At 40.2% G+C, this 21,851-nt stretch overlaps 1 protein-coding gene across 3 annotated transcripts; it reads right to left on the bottom strand.

Annotated features, from left to right (window-relative positions):
• Nucleotides 1-462: 462 nt before the first annotated feature.
• On the bottom strand, nt 463-21,432 carry LOC116253361 (uncharacterized). Of its 3 annotated transcripts, XM_050077608.1 has the most exons (7): nt 21,029-21,374; nt 20,750-20,900; nt 16,645-20,342; nt 5,592-5,718; nt 3,310-3,411; nt 2,510-2,591; nt 470-702 (listed from the first exon to the last, which is right to left on the bottom strand). In XM_050077608.1, the coding sequence occupies exons 2-6, from the start codon at nt 20,798-20,800 to the stop codon at nt 2,532-2,534; spliced, it is 4,038 nt and encodes a 1,345-aa protein (XP_049933565.1). In that variant the 5' UTR covers nt 20,801-20,900; nt 21,029-21,374; the 3' UTR covers nt 470-702; nt 2,510-2,531. The 3 variants fall into 3 exon arrangements, with proteins under 3 accessions (XP_031484003.2, XP_031484002.2, XP_049933565.1); XM_031628143.2 differs by having other exon boundaries at nt 463-584; nt 20,750-21,432; XM_031628142.2 differs by having other exon boundaries at nt 466-702; nt 20,750-21,431.
• Between the last annotated feature and the right edge of the window lie 419 nt (nt 21,433-21,851).

Below are 21,851 nucleotides of genomic sequence, written 5' to 3'. Positions count from 1 at the left end.
ACAATCCCAAGTGATTATCCTAGTTTCCAAACATTTGCCTATGATATTTCCCATTTGCATATGTTTCATGCCTGCAAAAAGTACAAATATAACATAATTAATGCATCTTGTTAATAATTTTCTTCATGTGAACATTTGATATGGTCATTTCCAATATCAATGTATGCAAACGCAATCAAATTAAAAGCCAAAAGCCACTTAATTTGGCACAGGGTATGCTGATAACAAATGCTAACTGAAACTTCACTAGCACCAGAAAAGTATGAAAGTTTTCCTCTTTTAGCCAATCAAAATTGGCAACACATTGATTGCAAATTCAACCTCACTCCATCAGAGCAGTTGAAAACTTGCAGAAGGCTGCTTTGAGTAATCAAATGAAATGATGCTAACATCCTTGATATAGTACATTTCTAACATCCTTGATATAACACATACAAATGAAACAGAAACAAAATAAATTCTTGCCTGTGACAAGATGATGGGTCCTCCTTATGATGCAAAAAATTCCTCACGCTTCATCAAATTGAATATGTAAGTTGTGAAGTTCTCCATGTCATGAGAAAAACCAGACTTGGTTTTATAATCTGAGTTGAACAGAAGATCAAAAAGTTTCTTACAGCCCAAGAGACCTCATATCACTATGCAGTAGAGTTTGTCCAAAAAATTGTCCCAGGAATGTAACGAAGCCAAACATGAACGCCACTGCAATGCAAAGTATTCAGGCAACAGAAATTTTTGAAAATCCCAATCAACCAAACTACAGTTCATAATACATACGCATACAGAATATGGTTACAAATTACTCCTGAATCCAGTAAAGAAAATCTAGAATCTTGTTTCAGAACATTTTCTATTGAAACATGACATTTTTCAGTTTTCAAGGAGAATGTTTAGCAGAAGAAGATTGGACAGAGTCATTCTTAGAGTTAAGAATTCATCCAGCACAGGAATATGAAGTGCAAAGATCTGAACCACGATGGACAATGTAGAGAACTCGTCAACATGAAAGTGATTGCCTTTAAGGGCTGTACAGATACCAGTTTTTAAGGAAACTAGGATAGTTTTTTATGGCAGATTGTGGTCATACTGTAACTATCTACTCTTTGCCTTCTCTTTTTGATCATTCGTATGAGGGGAGAGAACTGAAGGAAAAGAATGGAGAAAATAACAGATCCAAAATTCCATTCTGCATCGACAAACAGCCCAATTCGAAGAATAGAATCTGTGTGCTTAAAGAGCATGTGCTTTGGGGCTGTGACATCCATGGAGGCCAAAAGATTGGGTTTATTGTTTTGGTGGCCGTTCACCCTCCTTTTCCTCACTTCTAAACCTCTTCTTCTACACTGGAATGTTGATCTTTCTACTGCCAAGATCATAATCATCCCTGCCATTAGATTCATCTTGGTAGCCGCTGGCTACCAAAATTCTCTTGATATTAACACTTAGACACTCATGCACTCTTTAACCTACTTAGGTTAATCAAGACACAATCTTCAACATAACCTGGATCACCCAACCCTAACCTACTTATGCAAGTGATCTAACTCTCGGGACACAGGGTTCTGGCCCTGGTTCCTATCAGACCTGATCCATCCTGTGTCCTATTGTTTAACGTATTTACAACTTAGCCTCCCATGGCTAACACATCTACATCTGGATCATCATCCTCACCATTTCCATCGCCTGGCTCAAAACCACTAGCAGCTTCTTCATCCTCTGCATGCCCAACAGGTTGAACAAGGCATTCTACTATTCTGTCCCAAATCGTTCAACTCTCTCATGTGACAGGTGATCATCAACTTGGCCAGGGAGTTCCGGTCGCTCAAAAATGACGATACAGTGAAGGTGACCATCATCCATGGTGCAGGGAGGGCCTTCTGCTTCGGCACCAATCTCACCTCATTGCCAATGTCTCATCCTCACCCCATTTCAGCAAAATGTCGTTTCACCAAGTTTTCCTCAAAACTAGGTTCCCGTGAAACCTAATTTTGAAGTCTTCCAAGTACAAGTTAACCATGCTTCGGAGGCAAAACGATGTGTTTCACCGTGTCATCCAAACATGCCCTTAATGATCAGCATAAAACCATTTTCCAAAGACAAACACTATACTCAGCACAAAGGAGCACAGAAATATCAACAACTCGATGGGGGATGCTCCTACAGCAATTGATTGAGTCATGGGATTACAGTTGGTGTAAAATGAACTTCCACTATCACCTCTAACTATGGCTTCCCTTGTGCAGTCCACTCTTGCTAGAGTTTGTATTCTTTTCTTATAGTCAAATTGCCGGAAGAGTTTTTAAGCATTTACTAATAGAAACAGTTACACAGATACCTTTTTATGCTTAAATGACTACTGATATTATTTCTGTCAGCAGCTATGAGACTGGATCAGTACTATAAGGATTATAGCAGAAAGTTAGGCCCACGAGATATCTAGAGAGGAAAAAGGAAAAGCCTAGATTTGCCACCACACAATTACATGCTCCCAAATGTTACTAGGCATTACCATTTTTATGTATTTTATCATGTCAAAGTAGAGTGAACTCCTTTGTTAGCTCCCGCCTTATTAAATTCATAATGTCCATGACCTGCGTCCAGAAAGGAAAGAAGCAATCAGCCGCAGGAAAGCAAAAGGTATGAAAAAATGTCTGAAGAAAATATTATATAGTGCCATGTTAAGAAGAACCTAATTGACAAAAAGGAAGAAATAGAAAGTGCTTTTTCTTTCTGCTTTAACATATACAATGAGCAACAATTTTAAGCACTGTTGTCATAGGTGAGAAGTGCCATACACATGAAAATGGGTATGGGACACCACGTTGCTGTTGCAAAAAATCTCAATGCGTGGAATGGTGCTGCATTGATACAGGCATTTGTGTATGTCACTTTTCTACTTGACTATACAACATGCCTATGATGTCCTCATGCATGTCCATATGGCTACCAAGACCTAGCGATGTTCACATCACAAGATAGGCCTCTGGGTGACCACATTCTGATGTCTCCTCGTGATGATGCAAAAGACAACACTCAACAGGCATCATTGTGTTTCCAAAGAGCATTTCCAACATAGGAATGCAATTGGTGGATCAAATTTGAGCAAATTAATCATCTCAAACACATGAGGAGTCGGTGGACACAAAACAAGTTGCACCAAGAAATCCCCTGGGTAATTCTACCTACAGCTGCATATAGAGAAATATGTGTGCTAGAAAGGACAACTTTGTGTTATTAAGGGAGAGAGAGGAGCATAAACTTTTCATGAAAGAAAAAGCACAAAAGCAAACTTCTTTACAAGTCACTTACCCCAGCATAATGTTGCAAAACTGGTGAATAGTAATCAAGAGCGACATAAGCTTTCTCAAAAAGTCTCAAAAGCATGTCCACTTCATCAGCTAGCAAATCCACCTGAGTTCATGAGAACATAAACAATCAAGGTAAAAATTACACATTTTGTTATGTGTTTTCTATGGAATAAAGATCTGGTCAAAAAGAACAAGTCCAAGACTATATTTCAAAAAATTATATGGAAAGTTCTATTCTTAATTGCATCTTCTTATTGGACTATCAGTTCAAAATAAACTCCAACTACTGGTTAGGCTTCCAGGTTCCTGATACATTGCACTCAAAAGACCTGGTCTAAACAGTGTTGAATCACACTGACTTGTAGAAACCTAGCTGTTCTCAGAAGCTGGCCTCTCTCGAGAAATCCCGAACTCCTGATCAGCAGAAAAAAAAGGAAAGCAGAAACAGAAGGAATTGTTGAAAGCAAAAGATTGAAAATGTAAATTATTTTAAGTTAGAAAGCAAAAATCAGCAAAAAACCACAAAAAATCCAGTAGATACATTGGAAAATAAAGAATAGCAACAACCTTGGTTTAAAACATGATAGTGTTTATGTAATTATGTCTAACTCTTGCCATAGTTTAAATTAAAAAAATTACACCATGGCAAATAGAAAATTAACAATTTATGTAAATGGCGCTTGCCTTTTGAACTATTTGCAGTAATACACTCAACTTTTGAGAGCATGTAAATGAAATGACAGCCTAAATTTTGATGGCCATTATCAACTATTCTACATCTGAGTTGAATAAACAGTTGAAACAAAGAAATGTCATTTTTCTCCCAAAATTACTGTTCACCTTAACAGGCTCTGTAACAACCCGACCTACTTCCAGGCTCAGGCCTCTGGTTCGATGGATCCCAACTCGCCCCTAGCAGTTTCAACTCCAACCCCAAAAAGGCGATGAGTCAGGACAACCATCTATTTAATAATCCCCCTTTATAAGCCCTTGAAGATCCCTCACAATCTTCAATATGAGACTAAATTTTTTGGGTGTCACCCTAGGTCCGAGTGTTAAACCGGCTCTGATACCACTGTAACAACCCGACCCACTTCTAGGCTCGGGCCCATGGTTCGACGGATCCCAACCCGCCCCCTAGCAGTTTCGGCTCCAACCCCAAAAAGGCTAAGAACCACGACAATCATCTATTTAATAACCCTCTTTATAAGTCCTTGAAGATCCCTCACAATCTTTAATACGGGACTAAATTTTTGGGGTATTACAATCTACACTCCTTAAGGCACACACATCCCCGCATGTGGGTCCCTAGGTTTGAGTGTTGAACCGACTTTGATACCACTGTAACAACCGGACCCACTTTTAGGCTCGGGCCCCTGGTTCGGCAGATCCAAACTCGCCCCCTAGCAGTTTCAACTCCAACCCAAAAAAGGCTAAGAACCAGGACAACCATCTATTTAATAATCCTCTTTATAAGCCCTTGAAGATTCCTCACAATCTTCAATATGGGACTAAATTTTTGGGGTGTTACACAGGCTCTCCTATTGAAACTCGAAAAGTTGTTTGTTTCTTCTACATTTCACATCCATTTCTGTCAATGTTAAATGCCTTCTTCTCTATTCAGAGCAGCTTTCAAGTGATTGATCTTCTGCAGAATCCTTCAACATCTTCTTTTTCACCATGATAAGAATATTCAACCCTATTTTTAGCTGATTTTAATAATGAGAATGCTGAGACCTTTATAACTTTCCCGGTTCCAATTTGGAGTTTCAAGCAGATCCTTGAAATCTTTCATCTATGAAATCTTTCATCTAGCAAGAAAGGTAATTTACCTCAATATTGTTAACAACGTAATAAAACAGAAGCATCTTAACTGATTAACCCAGTGCACCAGTTTTCTATCGATTTGATTCAAACTGGTTAGTTCAGTCAGACAAATTATAATCAATTTTTATGGCATTGATAAATATGCTATAGAGTCTGAAAGCAAACATTTTCACAAGCATGTAAAAAAAATTATAAAAAAATGAACTTAAATTATAATTCTTTCACATAGTGCTCTCAAGATATTCATCATTCCAAGAACAGGCTGATGCAATTAAAACAACAGACAAGTTTGGTTGACACTGAACAAATGATTAAGCAAAGAACATTTCAAATGCAAAGGCACAAGTAAACATGAATAACAAATTATTTCGACAATGAGTTTTGGTAACCTATCAAACCCGAACTGCACAATGAAATTCAAAAAACAATGGATTAGATCTTCAAATCAAATGATACCTCTATCTCAGCTTTTTGAAGGTCGCAACATCTCCTCTTGAATGCTATTCTGTGGACAAATTCTCTGTTTCTTAATGTGCTTGCCCGCTCAGAAAGTGGATGAAGTTGCTCATTCAGTTCTTCTAACCTGGCAAGTTATTTGGTATGTTAGATTCTTTAAATAGGAAAAGTCAACAACAGCAACTTGAGATGTACTAAGACGACTTCTTCCTAGCATACACATTTTGCTTTGTAAGTTTCACAAGGCTTAAACTCAGATATTTCTTTTCAAAACATTCTACTTTACAACATGTCCATTTATAATCCCATAAAATCCATCTTTTGTTCTTGAGAAGTGTAAAATAGCACAAGAATGCACATATACAGAGATCCATGTCACAAATCTGTCCAGACACCATCTGTACTTGTATCAATTGATCTTCTGCCCTTCTCAACGTCAATCGACTGTTCTTGTCTGCTTGATATAGAGCTAGCAGCTAGGTCTTTTCAGTGTTGCTTTATTCCTATGTTCATAACCATGACAGCATGGCACATATATATCGAATATTTATTTACAAGCTATAAAGATATAGATCTATGTTTCATTAATATTTATTATAATGATTAAGAACTTGAGGTCTCTCTTGAGAAGACGTGCATTTATTTTGGATCTGCAGATCCATGCATTGTTATATTGTGTCTCCCGTGTGTAGAAGAGGACTGATACTTTATGTATTATTGTGTATTCTTTTAATCCATGTACAATGTGTGATTATATTTATGATATAAAATACACCTAGAACCAGTGAGGCCGCCATTATACCGCTGAATAAATCTCCTTTCTCTCTTGTAACCTTTTATTTGACATGGTGAAAGAAATATGGATATCAAGATTGTTGACGGGTTTTGTTGTTCGGGTCCGGATCCGTACCCGATCCGGTTTGTCCTAATTAGGACTACTTATACTTCTGTAAACCCTAATCTTTGTGTTAATGAAGTGTTGAAGAGAGAGAGTGTCTGGAGGCTAGTGGGCACCAGACCTCCTCACCCGTGGTTTTTCTTCCCTCGAGTCGAGGGTTTTCCACGTTACATCTGTGTGCTTTCTTCTACTCTCGTGCACATTTTGTTTCTACATGGTATCAGAGCCGTCGGACTTGGAGAAAACAAAATCTGTTTTTTTTCTATGGTTGTGAAGTTCCAACCCTGACTGCCGCCGCCGCTACCACCGTCGCCGTCGCTACCACCACCGCCGCCGCTGTCCTTGCCGTGACCGTGACCACCGCCGCTGTCGCCGCACCGTGGCCGCGTGACTGCCTCCGTCGCTGCCCCGCCGTGGCTGTGACCGCTGCTGCGTCGCTGGTGTCGTGACTGCCGACGCCAACGTCTCTGCTGACGCCTCTGCCGACGCCGACGTCCGACCACCGACGTCCGACGCCGTCGCCTCTTCTCGGCGCGCGCTGCCAAGCGCGGCCCTCTGCTTCCGCCGCGTCCTGCTGCTTCCGCTGCTTCCGCCGTTGATCCCCGACTGCGTCATCTCACCTCTTCTCTAGGTTACTGCTGCTGTGTGTGTTCTTTGGCAGCCACTTCTACCTCGTGATCATGGCTGACTCGTCTTCTTCTTCAGTCAACACTACTCTACCTGATGTAGGTTACTGCTGCTGTGTGTGTTCTTTGGCAGCCACTTCTACCTCGTGATCATGGCTGACTCGTCTTCTTCTTCAGTCAACACTACTCTACCTGATGTTGTGTCTGCGCGGACTGATCATGTACCGGTTCAGGTTACCACCATTCAACTTACCAAGGAGAACTATTCCCGATGGTCTGCTGCGATTACCATGGGGATTGCTGGGCGAGGACGCATTGCCTATGTGAATGGGAGAAAGGTTGAACCTGCTGCAGATAGTCTGGCTTGGGATACATGGTTTCTTGAAGACAACCAGGTCAAAACCTGGATTGTCAATTCAGTGTCCCCGGATATCAAACCCCTCATTCTTCGTAAGAAGACTGCAAGGGATATGTGGATTATTTTGGAGCAGATGTATGGCCAAAAGAAAAGGAAAGTTCGTGTGTATCAACTTATGAAGGATGTGTATTCCCTGCGACAAGGTGCTCTCTCGGTTGCAGACTTTTATGCAGCATTAAAATCTAAGTGGGAGGACCTTGACTATCACTCTGATATTCCATGGAGGTGTCCTCACGACCAGATGCAGTACATGACTGATAAATGGGAAAACAAGGTATTCCTTTTCTTATCCGGACTGAATGATGACTTTGAAAATATAAGGAGTCAGATTCTTAACTCTGATGAATCATTTAGCATTGAAGATGTCTATTCCCGTGTTGAAGCTGAAGAACAGAGAAGACTGCTCTCTAGTGGACGAAAGGGGGAAGAACAGTCTGCCTATGTTAGCCGTGCCCCTGTGGGAACTCCTCGTTCTTCCCGAAAATGTACACATTGCAAAAAACTTGGTCATACTAGGGATTTTTGTTGGGACCTGTATCCAGAGAAGAAGGATAGTAGGGGGAGGTCTTCGAGTGGGAAGAAGCCTGTATCGTCTGCAACAAGTCTGAGTGATGGGAAAGGTTCTATTTCTGCAGAGCAGATTCGTGAGCTACGAGCATATTTGAGCAAGATTGATGTTGGTCAGGCAGATACACCAGATGAGGTGAAGATCAATCAGGCATTGGCTGTTTCAGGGGGAGAAGGTACTTCTTATATGGGTGAATGGATTGTTGACAGCGGTGCCACTCATCACATGACTGGCAACCCCAAGCTTTTCCATGACTACAAGCTATCCTCGGGAAAGGAACGTGTGTCCCTTGCCGATGGTTCCTTTACTTCTGTGGCAGGGAAAGGGAGTCTTTCCTTGTTAAATAATTTTTTAGTTCATGATGCCTTACATGTTCCTCATCTTCCCTTAAATTTGTTATCTGTTAGTAAGATTACCAAGGAACTGAAGTGTGAGCTTATATTTTCTGAAAAACGTTGTGTTTTGAAGGACTTGGTGACAGGGAAGAGGATTGGGATTGGTTTGGTGTCTGATGGGCTGTATCGGCTTCCTATACGCGTTGTCACAGCTCTTATGTCAGCAGTCAGCAGAACAGAGAAGAAGGAGGAAGAGTGTCGTCAGTTATTTTTGTTTTGGCATGAACGCCTTGGTCATCTCCCATTTGGGATTTTGAAACATTTGTTCCCTGAACTATGTTCTAGTTTAAACATTTCCATGTTATCATGTGATGTGTGTCAGTTTGCGAAGCATGTTAAAGCTTCTTATCCAATTTCAAATAGTCGTTCTAATAAAGCTTTCTCCTTGGTTCATTCTGATGTGTGGGGGCCTTCGGGCATTCATTCTCGTGGTGGTTTTCAATACTTTATAACTTTTATAGATGATTATTCAAGATGTACCTTTGTGTATTTGTTGAAAGATCGTAGTGAGGTGCCTCACATTATTGAAACTTTCATTCTCCTAGTGGAAAACCAATATGGAAATTCTGTCAAGACTTTTCGGTCTGATAATGCTCGTGAATATCTGTGTCTCACTGTTGAAGAATTCTTTCGAAAGAGGGGGATTGTTCATGAGACATCCTGTAGTTATACCCCCCCTCAAAATGGGGTTGCTGAGAGGAAAAATCGTCAGTTGCTCAATGTCACCCGAGCCATACTGTTCCAAAGAAATCTCCCAAAATACTATTGGGGTGATGCAATCCTTACTAGTGTCTACTTGATTAATCGCATGCCTAGTCGTGTGCTAAAGGGTCGTACTCCCTACTCTATGCTTCCAGGGAGTAGTCAACCTTTTCATCTTCCTCCTCGAGTCTTTGGATGTGTGTGTTTCATACATAACCACACCCCCAATGTGAAAAAACTTGATCCCAAATCTATTAAGGGCATCTTTCTTGGGTATTCTGCCACTCAAAAAGGTTATAAATGTCTAGATCCTACCACTAGTCGTCTTCACATTACCAAAGATGTCACATTCTTGGAACATGTCTCCTATTTTGGTGAGAATTCTCTTCAGGGGGAGAAATTAATGTCTAAGGAAGAGTATTCTCCCACACAGGAAATTCAGTTTACAGACTTTATGGATTACAGGCGTGAAGAGAATCCTGTTGCCAAGGTGCTTGGCAAAGATGATGATGGCAAAGATGAAGAGGGGACGACTACTGATGTACATGAACAGGAGAAGGAGGGAGAGCATCCTTTGGTGACAGAACAAGAGGGTAATCGTATGTTTGGACAGGTGTATTCCAGGAGAAGAGCTTGTACTGACAAGGTGATTGATGATGAGGAGGTTACACCGAATCCCAATCCTACTTCTTCCTTGGATGATCCAAGTCGTGTTCAGAAGCAAGATGTTGGAAGAGAAATTCAGACTGGAAAAGAAAAGGAGGATCTTCCTATTGCCTTGAGAAAGGGGGTCAGGTCATGTACCCAGCACCCTATTGGTAACTTCGTATCTTACTCTAGATTGAGCACTGACTATAAATGTTTTGTATCCTCCTTGGCTGTGGTTGTGATTCCCAGGAATGCTACAGAGGCTCAGGGTGACACTAAGTGGTCTCATGCAATGAAAGAAGAGATGGAAGCTTTAGACAGAAATCAGACATGGGAGGTGGTTGATATTCCTGAAGCAGCCCACTTGGTTGGGTCGAAGTGGGTCTACACTGTTAAGTACAAACCAGATGGGAGCATTGAGAGGTACAAAGCACGATTGGTGGCCAAGGGGTTCAGTCAGAAATATGGGATCGACTACTTAGAGACGTTTGCTCCTGTTGCAAAGATGAAGACTGTTAGAGTTATTATTTCATTGGCGGTGCTGAAGGGTTGGGAGATGTGCCAACTTGATGTAAAAAATGCCTTTCTCAATGGAGATCTCGAAGAGGAAGTGTACATGTGCATGCCACCAGGTTTTGAGAAGCCTGGAAAATGCTGTAAATTGAAGAAAGCTTTGTATGGGCTGAAACAGTCTCCCCGAGCATGGTTTGAACGGCTCAGACTGGTTATGAAGAAACATGGCTACAAACAAGAAAATGGAGATCATACCCTGTTTGTAAAGAGAAGAGAGAGTAAAGTTACTCTACTATTGGTTTATGTTGATGATATGATTGTTACAGGTGATGATAAGGAAGAGATAGCAAGATTAAAGGGTTTACTATCTACTGAATTCGATCTAAAAGATCTTGGTAAGCTGAAGTATTTTCTGGGTATTGAAATTGCTAGATCATGTATAACTCTTGTACTTAGTCAAAGGAAGTATACCCTGGATCTACTAAAGGAGACAGGAAAACTGGGATGCAGACCAGCCTCTACTCCTATAGATGCTGGGCATAAACTTGGTAGCAAAGATGGAGAACTATTGTGTGAAGAAGCTAAAGGGAGATATCAACGTCTAGTTGGCAAACTGATTTATCTCACTCTGACTAGACCTCATATCACATTTGCTGTAAATGTGATGAGCCAGTTCATGCATGCACCTACAGATATGCACTTGAAGGCTGTAGATAGAATTTTGTGCTACTTGAAGAAGAATCCCGGAAAGGGACTTCTATATGTGCAACAAAGATCTATTGAAGTTGAAGGGTATTCTGATGCAGACTGGGCAGGTTGTGTTGACACCAGAAGATCTACTTCAGGATACTGCGTCTACTTGGGGGGAAATTTAGTTGTTTGGAGAAGCAAGAGACAAGATGTGTGTTCCCGCTCGAGTGCAGAGGCTGAATATAGGGCTGTGGCTACTGGGGTATCAGAATTGTTATGGCTGAAGATCTTACTGACAGATATTGGAATAGAGATTGAAGGGCCTATGAGGATGTATTGTGATAACAAGTCTGCAATTAACTTGGCTAACAACCCGGTTCTTCATGATCGAACAAAGCATGTGGAGATCGACCGTCACTTCATCAGAGAAAGAATTGATGCTAAGGAATTAACGCTACCTTACATGAAGTCTGAAGACCAAACTGCTGATGTCCTAACCAAGGCCTTAAGTGTAACTCCATTTGAGAGAAATGTATCCAAGTTGGGCATGTTTGATATGTATGCCCAACTTGAGGGGGAGTGTTGACGGGTTTTGTTGTTCGGGTCCGGATCCGTACCCGATCCGGTTTGTCCTAATTAGGACTACTTATACTTCTGTAAACCCTAATCTTTGTGTTAATGAAGTGTTGAAGAGAGAGAGTGTCTGGAGGCTAGTGGGCACCAGACCTCCTCACCCGTGGTTTTTCTTCCCTCGAGTCGAGGGTTTTCCACGTTACATCTGTGTGCTTTCTTCTACTCTCGTGCACATTTTGTTTCTACAAAGATCATCTAACATGGCATCAGAACCATAGAGAACTCTATCTGCCTCAAATTTAAAGTTTTTGGGTTTAATGTTTCTCCACAAAACATGGTTTATTCTTTTTCTCCCCAATCTTTTTCCTTCCTTCTGGACATATTCTTCTGGTTGGTGCTCAAAAATACTCTTCTTTCACGTGATGTCAAATTCTTTTTCTTCTTCTTCTTCTTCTTCTTCTTCTTCTTCTGATATGTTTATGCGTGCATGCAAAATCAGACTTGTCACTCCTGAACAGCTATTCTCTTATTCTTTCTTCTCCTGTGCAGCTCCTTACTCATCAGATTAGTGGCCCATTTATTCCTTATTCATCCACATTTGAATGTTTATTTCCTGCTTATAACTAAGTTTTCCAATGTTTCTCCTGTTTGGCTCTCATTCCAATCTGAATTCTAGCAAACAAAACAAAAGAATACAAAGCACTAATTTGAAATTAGGCGTCTGAAATCAGATCTGATACATTGAGGCTGTCAGACAGACATTGATGCCTGAAACTTAAAAAACATATCAGATGTCTTCTTTTATAACAGATTTAGGGTCTGGTAGTTTTATCGCGCTTTGTTCCAGCACAGCCTGCAGTAGATTGATATTCTTTGAGAAAAAACAAACATAGAAGGGGAAGGCAGGTGGAAGAAAATTGAAAAAAGGTCAAGGAAGGGATCTACACAATTGTTTTATTAGTGCTGGAAATTTCTCATTTTGTCTGGAGTACAACTTGATCATGCCATTATTTGTTTTTTTGTGTGCCCTGGCACAATTCAGTTCTTTTTCTATTGTCCTTCATATTCAGTTTCTTGTAAGTTGCTCAATAAAGAGATTATTCTCAGTTTGGTACTTCAGTGCACATTGATATTTCTGTCATTTATTTTGTGCTGTGAAGATTCAGTCAATATCTCTTGTTATATTTAAAGTAACATGGCAGAATTAAATCAAAATGCCCCAAACAATTCAAACTTTGATCTCATGTCCCAACCTGCCCCCTAGCAACTTCGGTTCCAGCTCTCAAAAAGCTAGGAACCAGGACAACCAACCACTTTAACAACCCCCTTTATAAGCCTTTGAAGATCTCTCACAATCTTAACAATTAACACTTTTTTTTTTCACAGAAAATGTGATCCTTCTATTGTATGTAGATGATACGTTAAATAACAAGAAATTATAAAATGGGAATTAAAGAAAACAAAGATCTTTTGAAAAGAAAGTTTGAAAGGATTGATCTGGTTTTCTAACATCTTTTCTTGGGATTAAAGTTTCTTATTGTAAAAGGGGATATGTATTGTCACAAACCAAGTTTGCTTAAAAAATCATTACAAGATCAGGTATTACAGTACAGATGACAAGATTGCAAAAACACGAAAAGTAGTGAGATCAAAGATGAAGATCGATGATGGTATTCCACTAGAAAGTCCAACCATCTATAGAAAGCTATTTGAATCTCTTCTGTACCTCAGTATAACAATACCTAACAAACTCATGTTGTTCATGTGGCAAGTCAATTCCAACATGCTCTTTCAACAATTCACTTGAGTGCAGCCTTGAAAACTATAAGATATACTAAGGAAACCATAAATAAGGGAGCATTTTTTTTCACTTGAGCTAGTTGCATATGCTAACTCCGATTGGGAAGGAGATCTAAATAATTGACACTCAACTACAAGATTTTGTGTTTGTCTATGTGAATCTCTTATATCTTGGAAGTACAAGAAGCAATAGAAGGTATTTTTGTCCTCAACCGAGGATGTGTATAAAGTTACTGCTACTGCAGCAATGGAAATTGCTTGGCTCACGCAGTTACTAGAAGACATGCAAGTTCAATATAATAGGCCAGCCAAATTGTGTTGAGACAATAGGAGTTCAATATATATTGCTCGAAATCCTACATTTCATGAACGAATGAAACATATTGAGATGGATTGTCACTTTGTCAGAGAAGAATATTTGAAGAAGACAATTGATTTTCCTATAACAACCTAGCCCCCTCCGACACCAAGATTAGGCTTCTGCTCTAACGGATCCCAACCCGCCCTCTAGCAGCTTCTGTTTGCAGCCCCAAAAGACTAGGAATCAAGAAATAAACCACTTAACAACCTCATTTATAAGTCCTTCAAGATTCCTCACGATCTTATATACATGACTAAACTTTTCAAAGTATGGCAATACAATCCACTGTCTTTAAGGCACATGTGTCCACCCATGTGGAACCCTAGGTCCAAGTGTTGAACTAGCTTTGATACAACTATAACAACCAAACCCACTCACACACTGGGCTCGAGCTCCTTATTTGGCTGATCCCAACCCGCCCCCTAGCAACTTCGTTTCCCGCTGAAAAACGCTATGAACAAGAACGACCAACCACTTAACAACCCCATTATAAATCCCTTAAGATTTCTTACAATTTTAGATGTGGGACTAAACTTTTCAAAATAAGGTGTTACTTTCCCTATGTAACATTGGAGTATCAAAGTGCTGATTCTTTTTTTTCACCAAATCCTTGTGCTCACCATGATTCGATTTTCTTCTTGACAAACTTTTGGTTATAGCATTGTAAGTTTGAAGGAGGGTGTTAGAATTGTATGTAAATATATTATATATTTATTCATAAGTATATCTATGCATGTCTATACATGCATTTGTGAATAAATATATAATATATATAGGCTTATTCTGTAAACATTTTCTGTAAATTTCTTTTTCTTTATTTATGTTTCTCTCTACAATCTTATGCAGCAAGGAGCTAGGCACTGACTAGCCATTGGCACTAGCCCAACGGCTAGCTCATTCAAAACCCTGTACACATACTACACAATATGCATTGTAATCTTTTAACCTCTCTTTCAAATATTTTTTCTATTGATCCTTGTATTTTCTCAAGTTGTTCAATAAAGAGATTTTTCTCAGCTTGCTGCCTTAATGCACATTGAGTATTCTGCCATTTATGGTGTGCTTTAAAGATTCAGTCAATATCTTTAGGTATATTTGAAGTTAACGCACATGTTCAGGCAGATTTTGAGGATGTAATGGTTACTGGCATTGCTTATGGGCGAGGACAAAGTTGTAGCAAGCATGGCAGAGGAAGACAAGGATGTAGGAGATACAGAATGGCATATCCCTTAACCCCTGATATGTCATGCTCAGGAACACAAACCTGTTCCTACTTGTTTTTTGTGCAACAAGAGTAGATATATTAAGCAAATTGTTGGTCCAACCCCTAGAACAAAGGAAGGAGTTCTTGGACAGAATTTAAGAAAGAGAATGGTAACAATAAGGACATGAAGAAGGAAGGAATTATTGTTGTCTGCCCTTGCTGAGTTGAATCCGAACAGAATAATCATGGGATATAATATATTCATTCTATGGCAAGAACTCATGTAAGTGATGTAGGTAAACCCCTAAATCTCATTCTTTACTCTGGCAGGAACAGTGTTGTCATTAGTGATGGAACTCGCCATCCTATCACTCATATTTGAAACTCCATCATTCTTATGTCTCATGCTAATCTCAAAAATTCAAAATTTCTATTGTTCTTCATGCTCCAATTAGTTGATGACGACTATGCTTCAGTTGAAGTTACTCCAACACAGGTCAAGTATGTTCACATTAAGACTTAATTTATGTGTAGAATAAAATAGATACTTAAGGAGGCAAATTAAGATTCATCATATATAAAACAACTATGAGGAGCTATGTTGGACTATGTTGGAAATTATGTTATGTGTGTATATGATTATATGTATGCAATCACATAGCCTTGATTGACAAGTGATTTGAACATATAAGCATATATGTACGTAGATCTTTTGTACCTATATCTTTTTTTTTTCTTTTTCTGTATTTTCTACTTTTCTTGTACTTTTTATGTTCTGCTTTATGTTGCACTTGCTGCAGCTGCACTAGCCGTTGGCTAGAACTAACTCCAACAGCTAGCTGTTTTAACTCTTTTCATACTTCACTCTGTAAACGGAGTAAAGAGTGCTTTGGCTGCATGTTTTTTCACCTGAGTGCCAGGCGCAGCATTTATCTTTCAGTAATATATTCAATTTTCTCAAGATTGAGTGTCTTTCTATGGCATTGATTGTGAAGACTGACATTTCTGTTTGAAGGTTGGAAAGCATTTCCACCTTCGTTCCTTGCGCTGATTTACTACCTATATGATAACACTCCAAAAATTTAGCTCGTATTGAAGATTGTGAGAGATCTTCAAGGACTTATAAAGGGGGTTATAAATAGATGGTTGTCCTGGTTCCAAGCTTTTTTGGGGTCAAAGCCGAAACTGCTAGGGGACGGGTTTGGATCCGCTGAACCAGGGGCCCTAGCCTAGGAGTGGGTCGCGTTGTTACAATATGCATGTCCAAAACCAACCAAGGTTGTATAAAGCGACATCAAGAAATCCAAATGAAGCAATGTCAATGAAAGGCATTTTTTCCATCTCACAATAAGTAATATGTCTTACCTAAATTCAAACAACTGAATGAACAATATTAAGCATAATTTTGAATAGATGTCATTGCCCATTTTCCAATTAATCAGTATCCAAGAGACGTGTGGGCCTTGTCAAGCAAAAGGGAGATATTAGATCAGCAACATCTTATTTTTCAAAGAACATATTAATCACAAATTATTTGTCATCCAGTCAGATTTCATTGTCAATACTTTATTGTGCCTTTACAAAAATTCTAAGTCAACCATTTTAAAATGGTTTATTGCTTGTCCATTGAATGAAAAATGGACCTAGGGTGAAATACCTTGAGCTGACAATACTTAGTTTCTCGTGCACTACATGCTCTAAATCAAGGAACATTTGTGAAAGGTTCATTGTGGAGACATCAACAGTTTCTTGGATATTCTCCTTTTTTTCTTCATTATCAACATATGGGCATGGTGTCCATTTCGTACACTCAGTGACGGTTTCAGTAATGACCTTCTGCCCATAATCCCTCAACATGACATCCAGGCAAGGTTCAAATTCCCTCATCCATATCTTGTTCCACAACATTGGTTTCAAAGCCTGCTGAAGTCTTTCATTGTGTTCACCCAAAATACTCCCCTTTTCATCCAAAATGTCCCTGTTCTGAATTTCTTGTTTATTCAACTCTTTCAGCTCCTGAGAACCCAACCCAAAATCTGTATGGTGCTCCATTGTATTTCTGCAATCATTTATCATTACGTGATTTCTTTTAATGAACTTAAACAAGGGATTCAGAACCTTTTTATGAATCTCATCATTTCCCACATGCATGTATGCTGCATGGCAACCACAAAATGGCAAGCATTTGACGGTACTTTTGCATTTGCTGCCTGTTCCAGATATTGACAAGCCAGCATCGACGACACACCCTATGCTTTCTATGGCCTCTCTAAAAATGGTCAGATAAACATCCCCTGTGATTAAAGACCCAAAAGTGCAGAAGTCCTTTTCACAGTTCCAGTCAATGAGCATCTCTCTGAGAGCAAGCTTAAGAACATCTTCCATCATCAGCCCCAATATAACATGTTCTTCTAGTTGAATAAAAAGCTCGAGTGTATATTCTCTAAATAGAACACCAAAGACCTTGCTCATTATCATAGTCCGGCTGCAAGACTGAATCTGATCTTCTTTTAGTTCCCTTATTTTCTCACGGAAGTTTATCTCAGATAATGGAGAAGTTACTGAATCACCTGAAATGGAATTTTCTAAAACCAGTGGCAGTGCACATATGCCATCAGGATCTGTAGGCCAAAGTGTGTCACAAGGTATAAAACATCTAGGTAAACATGAAGATTTTTTATTGTCATATCTGCCTGAATTTGATGGTTCTGACCCACTAATTTGATTCTTCCAGTCCACGAGCACCTCCATAAAAGCAAGTGTAAGAATGTCTTCTTTTATAAGATTCAATACGACAACATCGTCAACTTGATACCTCATTTCTTCTAGACAGCCTCTGAATAAAAGCACAACGATTTCCTTCACTGTCGTAATATGGTTTTCAGTGGCTTCCTTATCCTGTTGCAGCATCCTTATTTCTTTAGACAAGCTTGTATCACATCGGCTAGGAATTACCTGATTGAGGTTGTGTACCACATGAATGCGTTGACTGGTCGCTTCTCCATTACCTTCAGGTCTGCTTTGTGCTTTTGATAGAAATTTTTCTGTTGCATGGTATCTCCAGTAGTCACTTTTCCTTGAGAAATTATTGGTTTCACTGGTGCCACTCAAGTTTTCAACATCACAAGAGTCCAAAGAATCCCAGTTAGTAAGTGTCCACCTAACAATGAGCCTAAGGGTGTCTTCTATCAATAGGGTCAATATGGAACCATGTTCTAGATGAAAGCCAAATTCCTTCACGGATTCCCCATACAGGAGCAAAAGCACCTCTTTCATTACCATGGTCTGAAAGTCACCATCCTCTCTATCTTGTTCTAGTTCCCTTCTCTCCTTATCGGAGTCTGTTCCACTAGATGAACAAAAGCTTCTCTTACTTATCGTATCCAAAACTGGTGATGGCTGATATACTTCTGTAGCCATGGTTTTTAAAATGGTTTGTTGTGGAAGAATTTTCTCTCTCTTTGAATCTCCTAAATAATTGATTTTGCACAAACACGACTCGGTAGTGCTCTTGATGCCCGCTTCTACCTTTCTATTTACATCAAGATCTTTTTCCTCATCCCAGTTCAGAATAATATCTTTGATAACAAGTCCAAGTATGTCATCCTTCATGAAGCTCAAGATAGCCTGATCATGTAGTTGATAATTTACTTCCTCCACAGATTTTAGGAGAAGAACTGAGAACACTTCTTGAGTCATCATGGCCTGGAAATCAACCTCTTCCATCTCACACTTTATTTCTGCTATGTCTTGCAGATTCACTTCATTTGAAGGACAGTCCAACACATCGTCTAAGCTGTCAAGTTTCTCATTCGCAGGAAAGTTCAAGCGAAAAAGTAAATCCCTCTTACAAAATCTGCTATGGACCCTTTGACCTGTAGATGTTACCGTATTCTCCATGATGTTGTTGTCCAATCTTGAAGCAATACCCAGAACCCTCTTCCTTTTAGCATCAGATGAAGTTACCCTTCTTAATGGTGAATACTCGGTCCTAGAAATCTCTCCTTTGTACCAGTGCATATCTTCCATACTCATTTCTTTCATTTTTCTTCTAATCAAAGATTCATGGTTCCTGATCATCATAGCAACTGAATGGGTGGCTTGGCAAAGGGATTCCAATCTTGGTGGGCACACCAACGTTCCTAGACATCTATTCTCCAAGGATGTGTAAGATGAGTTCATACCTGTTACAGAAGAAACCCTGTTATGATGTTCCAAATAAGCGTTTGGTGGATGCACCAAGGTTCCTAGCCGACTATTCTCCAAGGATGTGCAAGACGAGCTGATGCCTGTCATAGGAGAAACACGGTGTTGATCTTCATCTTCCAAAGAAGATACCCCTTCAAAGTCACGCTTTTTTCCTTGAAGGTTCTTTCTCAAATTTTCATCAGCAGAAGCACACAAGGAACTTTTGAATCCATTTCCTAAGCAGGTATTTGCCTCTCTCACAATGAAACGCTGGGCATTTGATGATATGACCTGCTTATTTAGCATTTTGTGTGCAGTTCTAGCCCCAGAAGCCTCCTGAAGCTCCTCCATGAAACACTGAAGAACTGTCGTCAGCACTCCGGACACAAGCTTATGCTCCCAACATTTTTCAGAAAGGCTTGTCTCGTATGTATAAATCATTTGCTTCATCTTTAAGAATAGCACATCCAAGGTTCTCTGAAGAACATCCACCATTTGGTTGAATGCCATGTTTGTCTCAGACAATTGGAAATACATCTTCTGCAAATCAACCCACGAAGGTCTGTGGATGTTGGATAGGCGATCATGTATACTGCTAACTTCCACAGAGTTACCATATGATTCTGTAATTCCAGTATTTAAACTTAAGTAGGGAAAGAATAAACCATCCACTTCATCAGTAGGCATAGTGCACTCAGATGCTGCCTCGGAGGCTACGCTTGAGCAATCTTCACTTTGACCTATTCGAGAGCGACAGATCTCCCTCATTCCTTCGGTTAAGCAGACCCTCCCAGTCTCCAAATTGCGCCTGATGTTTACCAATTGTCGGTCTATTTCTTCTTTTAAGTGATCAAGATCACCAGCATTGCCCTCGCCATGACCTCGATTTTGTCTGGACTGGTTCGAGTAGCGTGCATTATTGCTTTTATTGGACATTTCCAGCAACACCTTCATCGAGTTAATCTCCCTATCTTTGATCTCCACAGCCTCCCTAAGCGCCGACTCCCGCTCCATCGCAGCTGATAGCTCCCTGTCCCTGTTGAGGATTAGATACTCGGCCTCCTCCAAGCGTTCCCAGACAGCATCTCTCGAAACCATGAGGTCGAAGATATCCTCATCCAACGCCTCTTGTTTCAGCCTCAGGCAACCTTCCAGCTTCTGCATCTCCTGCTCGACAAACTCCAGCCTTTCGTTCAGGGGCCCAACGTCCACCTCTTTTACGGAATCAACGATGCCCATGATAACAGAGTTGAAGACCGTCCCGGATATGCACAACCGGAACACGACATCGTCGACTGGGTCGACCATCGTCTCTGAACCCTACCTAGAGTACAAACAAGAACACCTTCTTCGCCCCAACCCACCCCTCTACTCCTCTATACCCCATGTATTCTACCGGTATCTAAATGCGGAGGTTTCTCGAAAATATGCGAGACAAAGATGGTTCCATGATTGGAAAACTAAAAAAGAAAAAATACACATGCAAATTCCTAAGGCTTTAGATGCAAATTAAGGAAAGCAAATCTAATCTGAACCTCAGGGAGAGAGAGAGAGAGAAAGAGAGAGGCGCAGACCTGCTGATGCCGGTTGCCAGTTGCCGTTAACAGTGTGGACGCCCCATTCATCGCGTGCAAGACGGGATGCAGGTCGAAACAAGTACCTTGAGAGCGCCATCCCGATCGACGCGCTGCGGTGTGTGAACTGGCGATGACCCAGTCTTCTTTCCTAAAGCCAAGCCCACCCGGGAATTCAGCACTCAACAGTGTCCAGCTGTTCATTGCGCAGAGAGAGAGAGAGAGAGAGAGAGAGAGAGAGAGTATTGAATTAGCTTCTTTGCGGCGTGATTCAAATACCGGTCGGTTTTAAGCGTCGTCCATTGTTGGGAATCATGCGCCCCACGATACCAATGCTCTAGGAGCTGCTCTCTTCTCCCACCCTGATCAGACGTCGTGGTCGTCTCATCTCCTCTCGTCTTGGTCGAGGGAGGAGGCTGGTGTCCAGGGTTTTCTCAACTTTCGTCCCCGGCTTCTCCGTGTGACAATTCCCATCCTCGTATTTGCACTTTCGATGAAGTCACTGCTTCATCGCTTTAGCTATTCTGTTCTTCTGGCACCTGCATGCACCAAAATGTGAAAAAGAAAGAGCTCATCAAAACTATACTCGTTAGTTCCACAATCTATTTCACAAATAGACATGACTATAAACCTCTAAATCAAATTATCGAAAAGGAGTAAACACGTTTCGTGCATAAACATGTTTATTTGAAACTAAAACAAGTGCACCCTTCCATGTATTTTAGCCAAAGATACTACAATCAACACATCTCCGGTGTCTAATCAAACAAATAATAATAGTTGAAAAAGTTGCGATCATGGCACTAGATCTGCTGGAAGATGTGTAACAGCCTAACAGTGAGACAAAAGCCAAAGTCAATGAGAACTTTTTTTATTGTCGCAGCAATGTATAGCCATAACTCATAATTGAAGCGTTGTTTAAACACGTTTCGTGCATAAACATGTTTATTTGGAACTAAAACAAGTGCACCCGTATTTTAACCAAAGATACTACAATCAACACACCTCGGTGTCTAATTAAATAAATAATAATACTTGAAAAAGTTGCAATCATAGCACTAGATCTGCTGGAAGATGTGTTAACAGACTAACAGTGAGACAA

Source organism: Nymphaea colorata, chromosome 4, assembly GCF_008831285.2.
Source record: "Nymphaea colorata isolate Beijing-Zhang1983 chromosome 4, ASM883128v2, whole genome shotgun sequence".
NCBI classification, from domain to species: Eukaryota; Viridiplantae; Streptophyta; class Magnoliopsida; order Nymphaeales; family Nymphaeaceae; genus Nymphaea; species Nymphaea colorata.
This window is presented reverse-complemented; position numbering and strand designations above follow the sequence as displayed.

Excerpts from the sequence above, each read along its gene's own strand:
- LOC116253361 (XM_031628143.2), bottom strand. The coding sequence starts at position 20,953 with ATGAACAGCTGGACACTGTTGAGTGCTGAATTCCCGGGTGGGCTTGGC. Across the intron at positions 20,343-20,749 it reads CTGGCAACCGGCATCAGCAG|GAGATGCAGAAGCTGGAAGG; the intron begins GTCTGCGCCTCT and ends TTTGTCGAGCAG. Across the intron at positions 5,719-16,644 it reads CTAAGTATTGTCAGCTCAAG|GTTAGAAGAACTGAATGAGC; the intron begins GTATTTCACCCT and ends ATAACTTGCCAG.